Here is a 15,680-nt window from a genome sequence, read left to right on the forward strand (position 1 = left end):
AATAGCAGTGTCAATTGGGCCATGCCTGGCCATGAATGTTACTTTAAGGGCAGAGCAGCTGCAACTATCCCTCTCTTCTCTTATCACCTGTGGCGGTAAGATGGAACAAGCTGTGTCCGCCCAAAACCCCTTAGCAGAATTACTCTCATAAATTGGGATTAATTCCCTTCAAATAGCTCCCTCTTTGATTTGAGTTACCAAAAAACCCCACAAAAGATTTAAATTTAAAACTTTTCCTCAGCTCTGTGCATCCCTGTCTGGGCCTAAAATGGTACATTCAAAATCCTTTGGTTTCAAACAGTGTCTGTTCTGCCAAGGACTCATTCCTATTACAGACTGCCACAGCAACTGTCTTTATCTTGGTGAGAGCCATGTGCCAGATTGTCCTGGTTGAAAAGGAACCGTGTTACACCGAGCAGCAGTCTCGGGACACTCAGCTTAAGCTATGCTTTCTCAAACAATCAATAAGGGAATTCAGACACTAGCAAGGATCAACCTCCAAATGGATCTGATCTCTTCTGTGCCCTGATATGGGACCTCTGAAGACCACCTTGGTACCAACAGCCACTCGAGCACAGAGACCAGTACCACCACCTCACCGAGGCAAGGGAAATCTGAACATCGGATAGATATGGCTCCTTGCACTGATTCCCCTCCCATTCTTCCCACAAGAAGTTCAAACCCTTGCTCTCCTCAGAGATACAGAGCACTAATCCCGCTTGTTCAATAGGGGCAGAGGATGCTGGCTCTATCTCCAGCTCACCATTGAAGAGGCACAAGTTACTTGGTGCCTACACTTGACAATACTAGTGGCAGTTAGCCATTGGCATCTGCATAGACATTGTACTGGTAGATGACTGCAGATTCTCTCAATCCCACTAGGAGACTATCTACAAGTTTCTGGAAAGTGGTGGGTGCATTTCGCAGCCTGAAAGGGAGCACATTAAATTCATACAGCCCTACATGGGTGATGAAGGCTGACCTTTCCTTGGTGAATTCATCTAGCGGTACTTGCCAGAACCCCTTGGTTAAGTCTAAGGTAGAGATGAACTGGGCACATCCCAGTTTCTCCAATAGCTCATCTGTGCGTGGCATTGGATAGTTGTCTGGGTGAATCACAGCATTTATCTTATGGTAGTCCACGCAAAAGCATATTTTCCCCATCTGGTTTGGGAACTAGAACAACTGGAGATGCCCATGCACTTTTAGAGGGGGGGGGGGATTACCCCCATCTGTAGCATGTTCTGGATCTCCTGTTCTATAGCAGTTTTGGCTTGAGGAGCCACCCGGTAAGGTTGGGCTCTAATTGGGCGAGCATTACCTGTGTCAATGGAGTGGTATGCCCGTTGGGTCCGTCCTGGGGTGGCTGAGAACATCGACATGAAGCGAGTGCAGAGCTCCTTGATTTACTGTCACTGCATACATCCGAGGGCCATGGAGAGGTTCACCTCTTCCACGTCACCGTCACTTTTTTCTTCATAGTAGACACCTTCAGGCCACTCAGCGTCATCTTCTCCCTAGGCTGTAAACTGAAAAACCTTTAATTCTCTGGAATAAAAGGGCTTTAGAGAGTTAACATGGTATACTTTAGGTTTGAGGTGGGGGATGCTATGAGATAGTTAACAGCTCCCAGGTGCTCTTGGACCGTAAATGGCCCATCCCAAAATGCTTCCATCTTATGGGCCTGGAGCGCCTTTAAGACCATGACCTGGTCCCCCTACTTTGAAGGAACGCTCTCTGGCATGTTTATCATACCAGGCCTTTTGCTCTTCCTGCGCATATTTTAGGTTTTCTCTATCAAGGGCTAAAGAGGTTTGGAGGGTGTTTTGTAGGTTGTTTACAAAGCCCCATTCTAATACTGGCCTTTTTAAAAAAAAGTTCATAGCTGTTCATGTGTTCTTTAGGCATTTCAGCTGCCACCTCTGCTAAGGGTCCACTGAGCTGTGGCCTCAGCTCCACCATATACTGGTCTGTAAAAATGCTGTACCCAAGGTAGGCACTTTCAAAATTTTCTAAGAAGGCCTCTGTATCATCACCTAGTTGTAGGTGGGGAATTTTTTGGAATGTGGAGCGGTACCTGGAGAAGGACTGTTAGTTATCTGATAGACCCAGCTTAGCCCTTTCCAGATCTAAGTGCTTCAGCTCTAACTCTGTATCTAAGCGTTTTGCCTCTGCCTTAAAGTGGTTTGCCTCCATTTCCATCTCTAAGCGTTTCGCTTCTTTCCTCTCCTCCACTTCCAACTTCAAGCGCTTTAAGGCCATATGTCTTTCATGTTCTTTCTGTCTCTCTTCAGCTTCCAATCTGGCTAATTCTAGTTTCTTTTGGACCTCACTTTCCATCATCCTAGCGTTCCTGCACTTAGCCTGGCCTAACCTGAGAGCTAGAAAGGGGAGAGAGGAAAAAAAAAAGCTTGTGAATTCCCTTGCAGGAACTTAACTACTCTGCCCTCAGGCAAAGGGAAAAAATCCAGCTGCTCTCAGCTAAAAGAAGTGTCCTTTTTAAAAAAAAAACCTCCCTGGTTTTCAAGCAGCCAAAAGAAAAAATGTGTCCTTTTAAAATCCTGAGGTCTGTGCTTCGGGTTCATAATGATCCCACCGTGCTGCCACCATGTCAAGGTTCCCTCCCCATGCTGAACTCTGGGGTATAGTTGTGGGGACCCGCATGAAAGACCCCCTAAGCTTATTTCTATCAGCTTAGGTTAAAACTTCCCCAAGGCACAAATACTTTTCTTGTCCTTGGACGGTATTGCTGCCACCACCAAGTGATTTTTAAATAAGAATCCAGGAAAAAGGGCCACTTGGGGTTCCGGTTTCCCCAAAATATTTCCCCAAGCCACTTCACCCCCTTTCCTAGGGAGGCTTGAGAATAATATACCAACCAATTGGTTACAAAGTGAGCACAGACCAAACCCCTGGGTTTTTAGGACGCTGAAAATCAATCAGGCTCTTAAAAGAAGAATTTTATTAAAAAAAAAAAAGTAAAATAAGAGAATCACACCTGCAAAATCAGGATGGAAGGTAACTTTATAGGGTAAATAAAAAAATTTAAAACACAGAGGATTCCCCTCTGACTCTGCTTTCCAGTTACAAAACAGGAATGAAATTACCTCTTAGCATAGGGAAAATTCACAAGCTAAAATAGATAATTTAACATATTTCCTTGCCTTTACTTACAATTTTTGTTATCTTAGATGCTCATTTCAGGTAGGTTTTTAGGAGATTTTTTTTTCTGCCTGGTCCCTCTCTCTTCCAGACAGAGAACAAACAGAGCACAAACAAAACCTTCTTCCGCCTCCCCTCCCCCATGCCCAAGGTTTGAAAGTATCTTCTTTTCTTATTGGTCCTTTTGGTCAGGTGCCAACCAGGTTATTTGAGCTTCTTAATCCCTTACAGATAAAGGAGGGATTTTATGCTACCCTTAGCTTTATGTTTATGACAAGGTGTGATTGTGATATGAGAAGATCTGGGTCTGAGTCCCCCCCATGTGTGCAACGAAAGGAAAGAAGTGTATGTGTATCTTGAGCTTCCAGTCTTTATCATTTCTGCACTGAGCTGTGCATGTTGTCAGGAGGAAACAGGGGACTGTTTGCCATGGCAATGGTCAGCATCTGAGATAGGATTGAGAGCAGACTGTGTGCTTAATGATGGGTAAGTGAATGTAGAATGTTAGCTGGAACTTCTGTAAGGATGAAAGAGTTGTAAAAAGGGGTGAAGAGGTGTTCAATTAACCAAATGTGTGGCTGTTCCTGGCGAGCAGGCTCAGTGTCTGAGTGTAGAACAGGTGTCAGTAGCTCCTGTACAGCGCAGCTCACCTAAAACCAAATTCCGTCTCAGCAAAGATAAAGTGCTTTATTGTGTGCCGTGGTTGTCATTTTCTCTAATACTTTAGTGATAGGCACTATCTCAAATGGCCGGTGTACACAGATGTGTTGTAGGAGTAAATAAAGGGTCATTGCTTATGTTGGTCAGTATTAGGATTACATTGGTGTGTACCTTATCTCTGCATTTCCTGATTATTAAAAGTTTGAGTTTTGCTGATCCCTCTTCTGGAGGGGCACCAGACAGCTCTGGGCAACCTTAAATCCTGAATTATCTTTTTTTTTTGAGTGAATTTCCTAGCTTTTTGCACGGTGATGTTGTCTGGAGGAATTAGCATCCCTATAGGCAGTTGTGGGTCTCTCACAAGTTTGCAATCCGAGGCACAGAGAAGTGCAATGACTTACCCAAGGTCACCCAGCAGGCCCATGGCATAGCCAGGAATTGTCCCTGTCCAGTGCTCTCTCCACATAGTTGCTCGGTGATTCTGAAGTGCTGCTCCCCTCTCCTGTACTTTTTATTATGGTGGAATGGGAACAATGGTCATGCTTTCAAATGTCTCTCTCCTTCTCCACCTCCTCCTTCTGCCACCATTTCCAGCTCCACCTCCCCTTCTTTCAAGTGTTTGTCATGGGCAGTTGGTAACAGATCCCTTTTTCTCATTGAGAGAAATCTCTGACATAGTCTGTGCCCCAAGATCTTGACAGTTTAATCACATGGTGGTTCCAGTAACTAAGTACATCAGAGAAGACTGGTGTTTGTGTCCCTTTCCTTCTCCACCTTTTGCCACCATTTCCCATTCAACCTCCCCTTCCTGTCCATCCCCTCCAGCCCTTTCTTAGCACTGTAAAAGCCAGTAGCTGTTTCCTGTCCTAGGCTGCTGCACACACGTTTTACAGGCAGCAGCATATGGTCTGGCGCATGCCACCTTGGTAATGTAGCCTGAGCTGGGCCCCCTCACTGCTACCTCCAGCTGGGCCTTCTGCTCCTGGTCCAGCCATGCCCTAGCTCTGCCCAGTCTGTCTCTCCTCCAAACAGGCTCCCTCCCCTATACACTCTGGCCTGCCCCTCCATACCATAGATGTGTAACATGTAGCTTTAAACGATTCCTATTTTGGATTTGGGGATGATGAAATTTGTGTTACCTTCAGCTCCTCCCCCACCCCCCACCCCCGACCCCAGTTTCAGTTGTCTGGTGGTGCCCTGATGGTTTTCCATGGATAGTTTGGGAGGGAGCAAGGCTGGTCACTTGAGCCTTGTGTTACCTTGCCAGCTGACTAGTGAGAAGTGATGACTCCCTCTTGGGTGGATGGGCCAATCCCGGGGCCCGTTACCTCTCGGTGATTGATTTTTCCATTCCAAGTCCATAAAGTAGATTTTCAATATAAATGCTTTGTTCTGTACATATGACCCATACGTTGATCTCTCAGTTATTATGAGTCTTAACCATTTATGAGCTTTCTGTAGATCTCTCACATGATCATCTTCAAGAGATGTGTTTGGTGTGATGGGTTTGTCAGGTCTCAGGTGAGAGCTGCTGGCAAAGACCAAGTGACCCTTTGCCAAGGGATCTGTCACTGTCTAACCCCCATAGGCCAGGGAGAGGATGACTTTCTGCCAGTGGCCTTCAGGACAGGTGCTGAGTTCACTGCAGTGCCCCATGTCCCCTCTCCATTTCCCTTCTCAGTGTGCTGTTTGGGACGCTGCCCTGCTTCCTGCTCTCCAAGCCACCTCATATCTACTCCATGCGCCAGGCTGCTAGCAGCCCCCAGTGAGAGGTCATCCAGCCCATCAAACTGGTGCCCAACTGCTGGGCCTCAGGCCTTCTGTGGTGCAGCTCTGTGAGTCCAATTGCCCCCTGCCCCAGGGGTGCTACAGGGGCATGTCGTTCTAGTGTGTCAGGGCTCAACTCTCTGACTGAGGTCTCGGGGTACTTTCTTACTCTCTTGGGTTACCAAGTGAAACAGTAAAAGAGCTGACTGTTGGCAAACAAGGGTAAATAAAGGAATGAAAGAAAGAAACGGGGTGGTGGTGGTGAATGTGGACAGCTCCCATCAGGCTATGGGCTTCTCTTACTTCTGGGGGCCCTTCAGATTTTACTGGGTCTCCAGCGCAAGTTTCAACCTGCTCCCCCTTTGAGCTCCGGGGATCCCCACCCTCCCTCAGTGAAGCCCAGAGCCCCAAATGCTGCCAGCCTGCTCTTTGGGGCTGGAGATGCTCCACAGACTGTTCCCTTCCCAGGGTTGCCCCCATCTGAGTAGAGTAGGTCTCTCCTGTTCACTCCTGCTCCAGTCCTGGCATGGTTTTCTGTTGTGGTGGAGCTGTGCCAGTCCAGACTAAAGCAGCAATTTAACCACTTCTGTGCCAGTGTGGGGTTTATATAGCCCTTCACAGGTGCCCAGGGAATGGCCCCCTATCAGCCCCATGCCTGATGTGGTGGGGTGACCCACTGGCAACATTGCCTTTGAGGGTGCTGCTCCCTCCTCCTCCCACTCCCTCCCCTCCCCCTTTACTCCCACCACAATGCCTGTCACCTTCACTTCCTGAGGGGTGATGCCCAGAAGGTGTATTTTGTTATCCCTTTCCCTACCCCCCAGGATCTGTTGTGCACCCTCTCTCACTCACCTCTGTCTCAGGAGATAGAGCGGGTCATGGGGCATGGGTGATGCTATGCTGGAGATCCATCATCACTGAAGGAGTGGAAGCCTTGACCCTCCTTGAAGGTTGCTGGGATGCTGATGTTCACTGGAGGCGAACTGGAGCTTGATTGAGTCCATAGACCATTTGGCCCACACTGTCACTGTAAAGCCTGTTTTGCATTGCTGCTGGTGGCATAGCACCCCTAAGTCTCTAACACTGTTTTCAGCAATGCCCCTCTGCCATATACATTGGCTAAACCGGACAGTCTCTATGCAAAAGAATAAATGGACACAAATCTGACATCAGGAATCATAACATTCAAAAACCAGTAGGAGAACACTTCACTCTCTCTGGTCATTCAATAACAGACTTAAAAGTGGCAATTCTTCAACAAAAAAACTTCAAAAACAGACTCTAATGTGAAGCTGCAGAACTGCAATTAATTTGCAAATGGGATACAATCAGATTAGGCCTGAATAAAGACTGGGAGTGGTTGGATCATTACAAAACCTAAACCTAATTTCCCCAATACTAATTTCTCCCTACTGTTAGGCACACCTTCTTGTTAACTGTCTGTAATGGGCCGCTCTCTTACCACTTCAATAGTAGTTTTTCCTCCCTTGGTATCCTGCTGTTAATTGATTTATCTTCTTAGACTGACCTCACACTTGGTAAAGTTCCCCCATCCTTTCATGTATTTATACCTGCTCCTGTATTTTTTCACTCCATGCATCTGATAAAGTGGTTTCTAGCCCCCAGAAGCTTATGCCCAAATAAATTTTAGTCTCTAATGTGCCACAAAGACTCCTCATTGTTTTTGCTGTCTTCAGTGACTCGAGAGCATGAGCATCAGCCTGAGGCAGACTGGGAAGAAGCAGGGAACAAACCCCAAATTGGTTGTGAGGTCTATATGTAGATTTCACCAACCAAGTATACAGTGTAACAGCATTAACATGGAATCACAGACCGTCCCATTGGGTCATCCCATATATCTCACAATGGAGGTGAGCCAACCTTTGTGACAGATGGTCCCTTACACCAGGGTGTCGCGGAGTATGGGGGACTCAGGGCCCTGCACCCCCGACCTCCTGCGATTCACCATGACTCTCAGCCAGCCAGTAAAGCAGGTTTATTTAGACGACAGAAATACAGCCCAAGACAGGTCTTGCAGGCACAGACAACAGGACCCCCCCCTCTCAGTTGGGTCCATCTTGGGGTCTCAGGGCACTCCAGCCCCCTGGGGAGGTCAGAGCCCTGTCTGCCTCCCAGCCATTCCACCAGCTACCTCCTCTCACTCTCCCTTCAGCGACCCCTCCCACAGCCTTTGTTCAGTTTCCTGGGCAAAGGTGTCACCTGGCCTCTAACCCCTTCCTGGGTTCTCATGTTACATGCTCAGGTATTCTCCCTTGGTCAGTCTCCCATCCCCCAATGCAGACTATCCTAGCCACACTCCCCTGTCAGCATTCAAAGCCCACAGTAAGAACAGTCCCAGTTCGTCACATCTCTCCCCCCTTCGAGACCGAACTGAGCGGGGTCACTTTAACCAGTGACCCGGGGAAGTTCGAATCTACCCCCATTCCCATGGATGCCCCAGCATCCGTCCCATTCCGTGGTGAGAATTACATCAGGCCTCTCCAGTTTCACGCCCCCCCTTAGGTCGGGGGTGCTCGGTGGCACTCGTAGTTCGCATGTGGGAAGGTTTATGCGGCCTGTGCCCTTTTCCCACCCCAATACCCCTGGGGTTCCAACTGGGCTGGGGTCTTCTCCCAGCGTTCCAGTCTGGAGGTCGGTGATTCGGGCTCTCTTGGTTCAGAGCCCCCCTTTTAACCTTGGTCACCCTCCGGAAAGGCTCCTCTATGCTGGGCAAGGGTCCTAAAGCCATTTTCCCCTTGTCCCGGGCCTTCCTCCGCCTCTGACAGGGGTCACAGGATCGGCAGTACTGTCAGACAGTAGCAAAGACCCCAGGCCAGTAAAAGCTCCGTAGTAGCCTCTGCTGGGTACGCCAGGTTCCCTGGTGCCCTGAGAGGGGGGTGTCATGGGCCCGGTACAGCAGCTGGCGGTGATACTTCTGGGGTACCACCAGCTGCCTCCTGATTCCCCCCGAATCCACTTTCCCTGGGGGTGCCCATTCTCGGTACAGGAACCCCTTCTCCCACAGGAACTTTTTCCGGCCACCTCTCCCCATGGTCTGTACCGCACTGAGGTCGGCCAGGTCCCTTATCTTCTGCAAGGAGGGATCTTTCTGCAACTTGGCCTGGAACTCAGCAGCTGGGAGAAGGATGGCTACCTGCTCTTTCTCGACGGCTGGGTCTGAAGCTGCAGCCTCCCTGAGCCGTGTCCCTGGGTGTTCCCTCCCCACCAGGTTAGGGTCCTGCGCCTTGGGCAAGGCACCCTCCCCAAGGTCAGGGCGTAGTGCCCCTCGCCGGCTCTGACTCCGGGTCACAACCAGGGCACGCTGGGGGTTGCTTGGCCAGTCCTCCAGGTCCCCCCCCATCAACACCTCAGTGGGCAAATACGGGTGTACCCCCACATCCTTGGGGCCCTCCTTGACCCCCTACTTCAGGTGTACCCTCGCCACGGGCACTTTGACTGGTGTCCCGCCCACCCCCGTCAGGGTCAGGTAGGTGTTGGGCACCACCTGATCTGGGGCCACCACCTCGGGCCGGGCCAGCGTCACCTCTGCGCCCGTATCCCAGTATCCATTGACCTTCCTCCCATCCACCTCCAGGGGAACAAGGTACTCTCTCCGGAGGGACAGCCCCGCGCCCACCGTATAAACCAAAAACCCTGAGTCTGGACCATCCAGCCTCCCAGAGGAGCTGGCCTGGAGCTCTCCTCCCTCTTTAGCAAGTGGTACTCTGCCAGCCCCCCTTCCCTGGGAATGCTGCCTCTCGCCCGGCCGGGTCTCTACCCAGTCAACCCTCTGTGGGTTCGGTCTGCTCAGTCTATCCCTGAGCCTGGGGCACTGGGCCCGTATGTGATCTCTCTGGCCACAGTGATAGCAGCCCATGTCCTATGGGTCCCCTCGAGTGGGTCGGATGGCCCTGACGCCGGATGTTCCCCTTTGATGGGGTTTTTCCGTATTTTCCCGCTGGGAGGTCCCATGGTGACTCTCTCTCTGCGTTGTGGTGGGACTGTTCCTTTGGGACTCCTCCCTGTTATCTCCTGACCGGCTCAAACTCATCGGCCAGCCGGCCTGCATGTCGCGGGTTCTCTGGTTTTTTGTCCCTCAACCACAGCCTCAGGTCGGATGGGCACCGCTCATACAGTTGCTCCAGTACCAGCAGTTTAACCAGGTCCTCCTTCATCTGGGCCCCATCTGCCCACTTGCTGGCGCATCCCTCCATGCGGACGGCTAGTTGCAGATATGAGATCTCAGGGGTTTTATCCTGACTCCGGAACCTTTCCCGGTACATCTCAGGAGTCAGCCCAAACTCACGTAGCAGGGCCTTTTTGAATAGTTTGTAGTCCCCTTTCTCCGCCTCTTCCAGTTGGCGGTACAATGCCATGGCTTTGGGGTCCAGTAAGGGGGTTAGAACCCGGAGTCTGTCCGCAGGATCAACCTGGTGCAGCTTGCAGGCCGTCTCAAAGGCATCCAGGAAGTCCTCCATGTCCTCCCCCTCCTTACGTGGGGCCAGGATGCACTTATCAAAGCTCCGTGCAGTCCTGGGTCCCCCCTCACTCACCGCAGCCGGGGGCTCACAGCCCCTCAGCCTGGCCAGTTCCAGTTCATGATGCCTCTGTTTCTCTCCCTCCTCCCGTTCATGCTGTCTCTGTTGTTCACGATCCTCCAGCTCTCTCAGTTTTAGCTCTTTCTCCCATTCCAGCCACTTCCGCTCCACGGATGCTGCGCATCACCAGGAGGATCCTCTGCTGGCTGGGGGAGTCACCGCGCCCTGGGTATTTGCTGGGCTCCTCCCCGCCCTTCCCCTAGGCATAGGAAGGGGGGGTCTCAGGAAGCTCTCAGCAGCCGGCTGACCACTCCCAGCTAGGACAGACACTGGGGCCTGCGCTGCATCTGCCAGGCTGCTTCCCTCAGAGACAGGAATCAGTTCATTCGCGCGATCTCCCTCCTCCAGCTGGGCAATGAGCTGTTCTTTGGTGAGCCTCCCACTGCACAGCCCCCTATGCTTGCACAGCTCCACCAGGTCACTCTTAAGCCGCTTGGCATACATCTTCCGGCAGCCACTCACAGGCCTGGGTGCTCACCACTCCCCACAGTTTCCAGGGAGACCCCTAGTGTGCCAGCCCTTCTCGAGGTCACCACCTCTCTGCCAGAGTCGAGCTGCAGACTCCTCCGCCCCTGGGACCACTCGCTGCGATCCCCCGGGGGACCCTGTTACTGCAAAAGTCCTTCTCGCTGGTCACACACTCCCAGGGGTGATAATCGTCTCTCTGACTCTTCAGCATGCCTGGTCCCCATCAATCCCCCTTCGTTTTACTGCTCCCCAGTCACTTACTGCAGGAAGCGCCGTCCACAGGGTGCAGTAGATCCCACCTCTGCCACCAGTTGTCGCGGAGTATGGGGGACTCAGGGCCCTGCACCCCCGGCTTCCTGGGATTCACCATGACTCTCAGCCAGCCAGTAAAGCAGAAGGTTTATTTGGATGACAGGAATACAGCCCAAGACAGGTCTTGCAGGCACAGACAACAGGACCCCCCACCTCAGTTGGGTCCATCTTGGGGTCTCAGGGCACCCCAGCCCCCTTGGGAGGTTAGAGCCCTGTCTGTCTCCCAGCCATTCCACCAGCTACCTCCTCTCACTCTCCCTTCAGTGAACCCTCCCACAGCCTTTGTTCAGTTTCCCGGGCAAAGGTGTCACCTGGCCTCTAACCCCTTCCTGGGTTCTCATGTTACATGCTCAGGTATTCTCCCTCGGTCAGTCTCCCATCCCCCAGTGCAGACTATCCTAGCCGCACTCCCCTGTCAGCATTCCCCAAAGCCCACAGTAAGAACAGTCCCAGTTCGTCACATCCCCAGCCCAGTGCCCGCAGGCCCCATGGCGCCCGCCGGGGCATCTAAGTGCGCCCACGTACTGGCCGGCGGATAAGCATCTGCCGAAATGCTGCCGACAAGCATAATCATCCAGAGGTGTCGGTGCCTCTGGATGATGATGCTTATTGGCAGCATTGTGGCGGCGACGCGTATTGACATTGCTGCTTGTCGGCGGCATTTCGGCGGATGCTCTTCCGCTGGCCCGGTCCTCCATGGCTCGTCGTCTGGCGCCTGCCAGACGAAAAAGGTTGGGGACCACTGCCTTACACCAGGGGTTCTCAACCTTTTCTTTCTGAGGCCCCCCCAAAATGCTATAAAAACTCCACGGCTCACGTGGGCCACGATAACTGGTTTTCTGTATATACAAGCCGAAGCTGGTGGTAGGAGGTATCAAGCAAGGCAACTGCCTGGGGCCCCATGCTAAAGGGGCCCCCACAAAGCTACATTGCTTAGGCTTTGGCTTCAGCCCTGGGTGGTGGGGTTCAGGGGCCTGGACTTCAGCTCCAAACGCTGGGACTTGAGCTTTCTGCCCTGGGCCTCGGTGAGTCTAGTACTGGCCTTGCTTGGCAGCCGCCCAATACCTGCTCATGCCCCCTCAGGGGGCCTCAAACCCCTGGTTGAGAACCACTGCCTTACACCACGAATCACAGCAATGTTCAGGTTACTGCCAATCCCAAAGGACCAGTCACTTCCTTAGGTCAATTGAATCTTAGATCTCACAACAAAGATAACACTTGTAGCCAGTCCTGTAATAACCTGTATTGAGATTTATTTAAAAGGAAACGAGAGTTGTTTAGAAAGTTAAAGCAGGTTAAAGCAGATGCAGACGAGTTACAGTCTTAAATTTCAAAAGGTAATAGAAGCTTCTTTAATAAGCAAGCTCTACATATCCTTTAGGACTAATGCAGGCTAAGCAGCTGGGGATCTCTTGCTTATGCCTAGAAACTTTGCCCCCCAGAGTCCAAGCAGAATACAGATAATCAATTCATTCTGTGTGGGGTTTTTTTATCCCCTTCCTGCCATGTGCTCTGAGCTGCTGGGAACTCAGCTAATGGGAAGTCAAGAGTAGAACAGCAGTCGTTTGTCTTCTTTAACATCCCATAATAATCTATCTGCTGTTGATGGAACTCTCCTGCCAGTCAGGGTGTAATGCATTCTGTTGCCAATCAGCACTTCACCTAGGTAAAGTCTCTCTCCTGTCTGGTGATTTACATAACCACAGAGGCTCACAATGCAACTAGTCAGATATTAACCCAGGCGGCAACTCAATAAAGCATTCAATAAAGTCTAAACACATTCTTGTCATTCTAATACCTGTTTTAACAATATTAACACAGGTGAGTCAGACTGATTCCAGCTATGCATTTGTCCATGTTCAATTAAGACATGGGCGCTTTTGCAAGAGCTAACACCTCGTCTGCCAGTGTCACAGGCAGGATTGGCAGTGATGGTGTCTCTAACCTCTGTTTGCCAGAAGCTGGGAATGGGTGACAGGAGATGGATCACTTGATGATTACCTGTTCTGTTCATTCCCTCTGAAGCACCTGGCATTGGCCACTGAGGTAGATGGACCATTGGTCTGACGCAGTGGGTCAGTCTTTTGCTCACAGTCTCTATGAGGCATATCTACTCATTTGGACTCACTGGGGAGCCACAGAAAGAAACAAGGTGTGCTGCGGCAAGAAGGACCAGTCTCAGAAACCCCGGGGTCATGCTTGCCAAAAGCTAAAACTGGGCCCAGCCGATGAAAAGGGCACTCCCAGGAGAGACTATATAAAGGCTGGAGCATCAAACAACTTTGTAAATCTGAGACAGCTGCCTTGGGGACAATGAGAACTGGAAGGGACCTTGAGAGATCATCTAGTCCAGTCCCCTGCACTCAAGGCAGGTCTAAGTATTATTTAGACTATCCCTGACAGGTGTTTGTCCAGCCTGCTCTTAAAAATCCCCGATGATGGAGATTCCACAACCTCCCTAAGTAATTTATTCCAGTGCATAACCACTCTGACAGTTAGGAAGTTTTTCCTAATGTCCAACCTAAACCGCCCTTACTGAAATTTAAGCCTATTGCTTCTTGTCTGATCCTCAGAGGTTAAGAAGAACAATCCTCCTTGTAACAACCTTTTATGTATTTGAAACCTGTGATCGTGTCCCCTCTCAGTCTTCTCTTCTCCAGACTAAACAAACGCAATTTTTTCAATCTTCCCTCATAGGTCATGTTTACTAGACCTTTCATCATTTTGTTGCTCTTCTCTGGACTTTCTCCAATTTGTCCACATCTTTCCTGAAATGTGGCACCGAGATCTGGACACAGTACTCCGCGCTGATTAGTCCTCAACTGGAGTAGAGAGGAAGAATTACTTCTCGTGTCTTGCTTACAATACTCCTGCTAATACATCCCAGAATGATGTTTCCTTTTTTGCAACAGCGTTACACTGTTGACCAGTGATTCTCAAACTTTTGTGCTGGTGACCCCTTTCACATAACAAGCCTCTGAGGGTTACCCTCCTTATGAATTAAAAATCCTTTTTTATATACTTAATACTATTATAAACGCTGGAGGCGAAGCAGGGTTTGGGGTAGAGGCTGACAGCTTATGACTCCCCCATGTAATAACCTCGTGACCCCCTGTGGGGTCCTGACCCCCAGTTTGAGAACCCCTGCTGTTGACTCATATTTAGCTTGTGATCCACTATGACTGCCAGATCACTTTCCGCAGTATTCCTTCCTAGGCAGTCATTTCCCATTTTGTGTGTGTGCAACTGATTATTCCTTTCTAAGTACAGTACTTTTAATTTCTCCTTATTGAATTTCATCCTATTTACTTCAGACTATTTCTCCAGTTTGTCTAGATCATTTTGCTCCTCCAAAGCACTTGCAACTCCTCCCAGCTTGGTATCCTCTGCAAACTTGATAAGTGTAACAGAGAGACTCTGCTACTGGGAGGGGTTTACCATGTCTCAGAGGATTACACCCTGGTGGGAGGGGGCTAGGCCTGTACTGGAATAAAGTCACTCTTTGCTTCACAGTGTGGCAGAACCTAGAATGTCCATTAGCAGGGAAAAATCCTGGGGGGAATCGGCATGTGGAATGGCCAAAAACCCCGTCTAAATTCTCTCACATTGCCCTTCTCGCCCTGACAGGCTACAGAATAACGTCCACGTTTTGCTCCAGATCATCCCATCCTCCCAGGGGGAAGGAAATGGCCACAATGGAGCTGACTCAGGTAAAGAATTATTAGGGAGCTGGTGGTGGGTTCTGCTTGGAGGGAGAGGAGCATAAATGCATAGGAGGGTGGGAGCTGCTAGAGGTGGTGGGAGGCAGGAAATATCTCGGGTAGAGAAAGGGAGGGGACAGGATGTGACAAACCTGCTGAGACTTGTGTACTTTAGGGTGTGATCGTTACCCTGGGGTGTAGTCTGGGGGGCTTCTGGGAACTGCTGTGCCCTCTTATCCTCAAGCTGGGCTGGCCCTTCTCACACTGCTTTCCTGGAGATTCAGCCAGCGTCTCCAGGCCCTGTTATCACCGAAAACGACAGCAGGTGGCGCCATGCATCCAGCTAAGCTACCTGAGTTCTTTACCTAAGCCACTCAAGGAGAGATAGAAGACAACAGCCAATTTCCCAGCGATAAGTGATAGCAAAGAAATCAAAGGAGATTACTTAGCAAATAACCAAAAACTCAAACTAAGCTTAACATACTAGCTGGACAGAATTTGAATTAGCAATTTCTCACTCTGACTGATGATAGAAGCAATCCACCAAGTTTCCATATACAAGCTAGAAATCCCTTTACCCTGGGACCAACACTTCCCTCCAGTTCAGTCTTTGTTCCTCAGGGGCTTCCAGGAGTTCTCTTGTGTGGGGAATGAGGCCAAGAGACGATGTCACACCCCACCTTATGTAGCTTTTTCATATGGTGGGAACCCTTTGTTCGAAAGTCAGTTCCTAGTCCAGTTTGTGGAAAAATACAGGTACCAAAATGAAGTTGTCATGTGGCCTGGTCACATGCCCTGCTGAGTCATAGTAGCTGTGACTCATAGGCTGGCTGAAACATTCACAGGAAGGCTAAGCTCTTCCACGGTCCATTGACTTTGCTGATGAGCCATCAGTGCTGTCTGGCTTCTTCATTGTTGTACCTGAAAGGCTCGTTATGGGTGTTACCCAGAGTAAGCACATTTGAAATACAGATATATAGTCAATATCCATAACTTCAAATACAAATATGAT

At 50.2% G+C, this 15,680-nt stretch overlaps 1 protein-coding gene across 1 annotated transcript in view; it reads left to right on the top strand.

Moving 5' to 3' along the window:
- The window catches only part of LOC128822985 (zinc finger protein 3-like), a 120,290-nt gene that overhangs the window by 48,424 nt on the left and 56,186 nt on the right, over window positions 1-15,680 (top strand). The window contains exon 2 of the mRNA XM_054004927.1: window positions 14,595-14,677. Coding sequence (XP_053860902.1) covers window positions 14,595-14,677 — 83 coding nt within the window. The remainder of the gene's footprint in view (window positions 1-14,594; window positions 14,678-15,680) is intronic.

The sequence above is a fragment of the Malaclemys terrapin genome, chromosome 15 (assembly GCF_027887155.1).
Source record: "Malaclemys terrapin pileata isolate rMalTer1 chromosome 15, rMalTer1.hap1, whole genome shotgun sequence".
Classification (NCBI taxonomy): domain Eukaryota; kingdom Metazoa; phylum Chordata; order Testudines; family Emydidae; genus Malaclemys; species Malaclemys terrapin.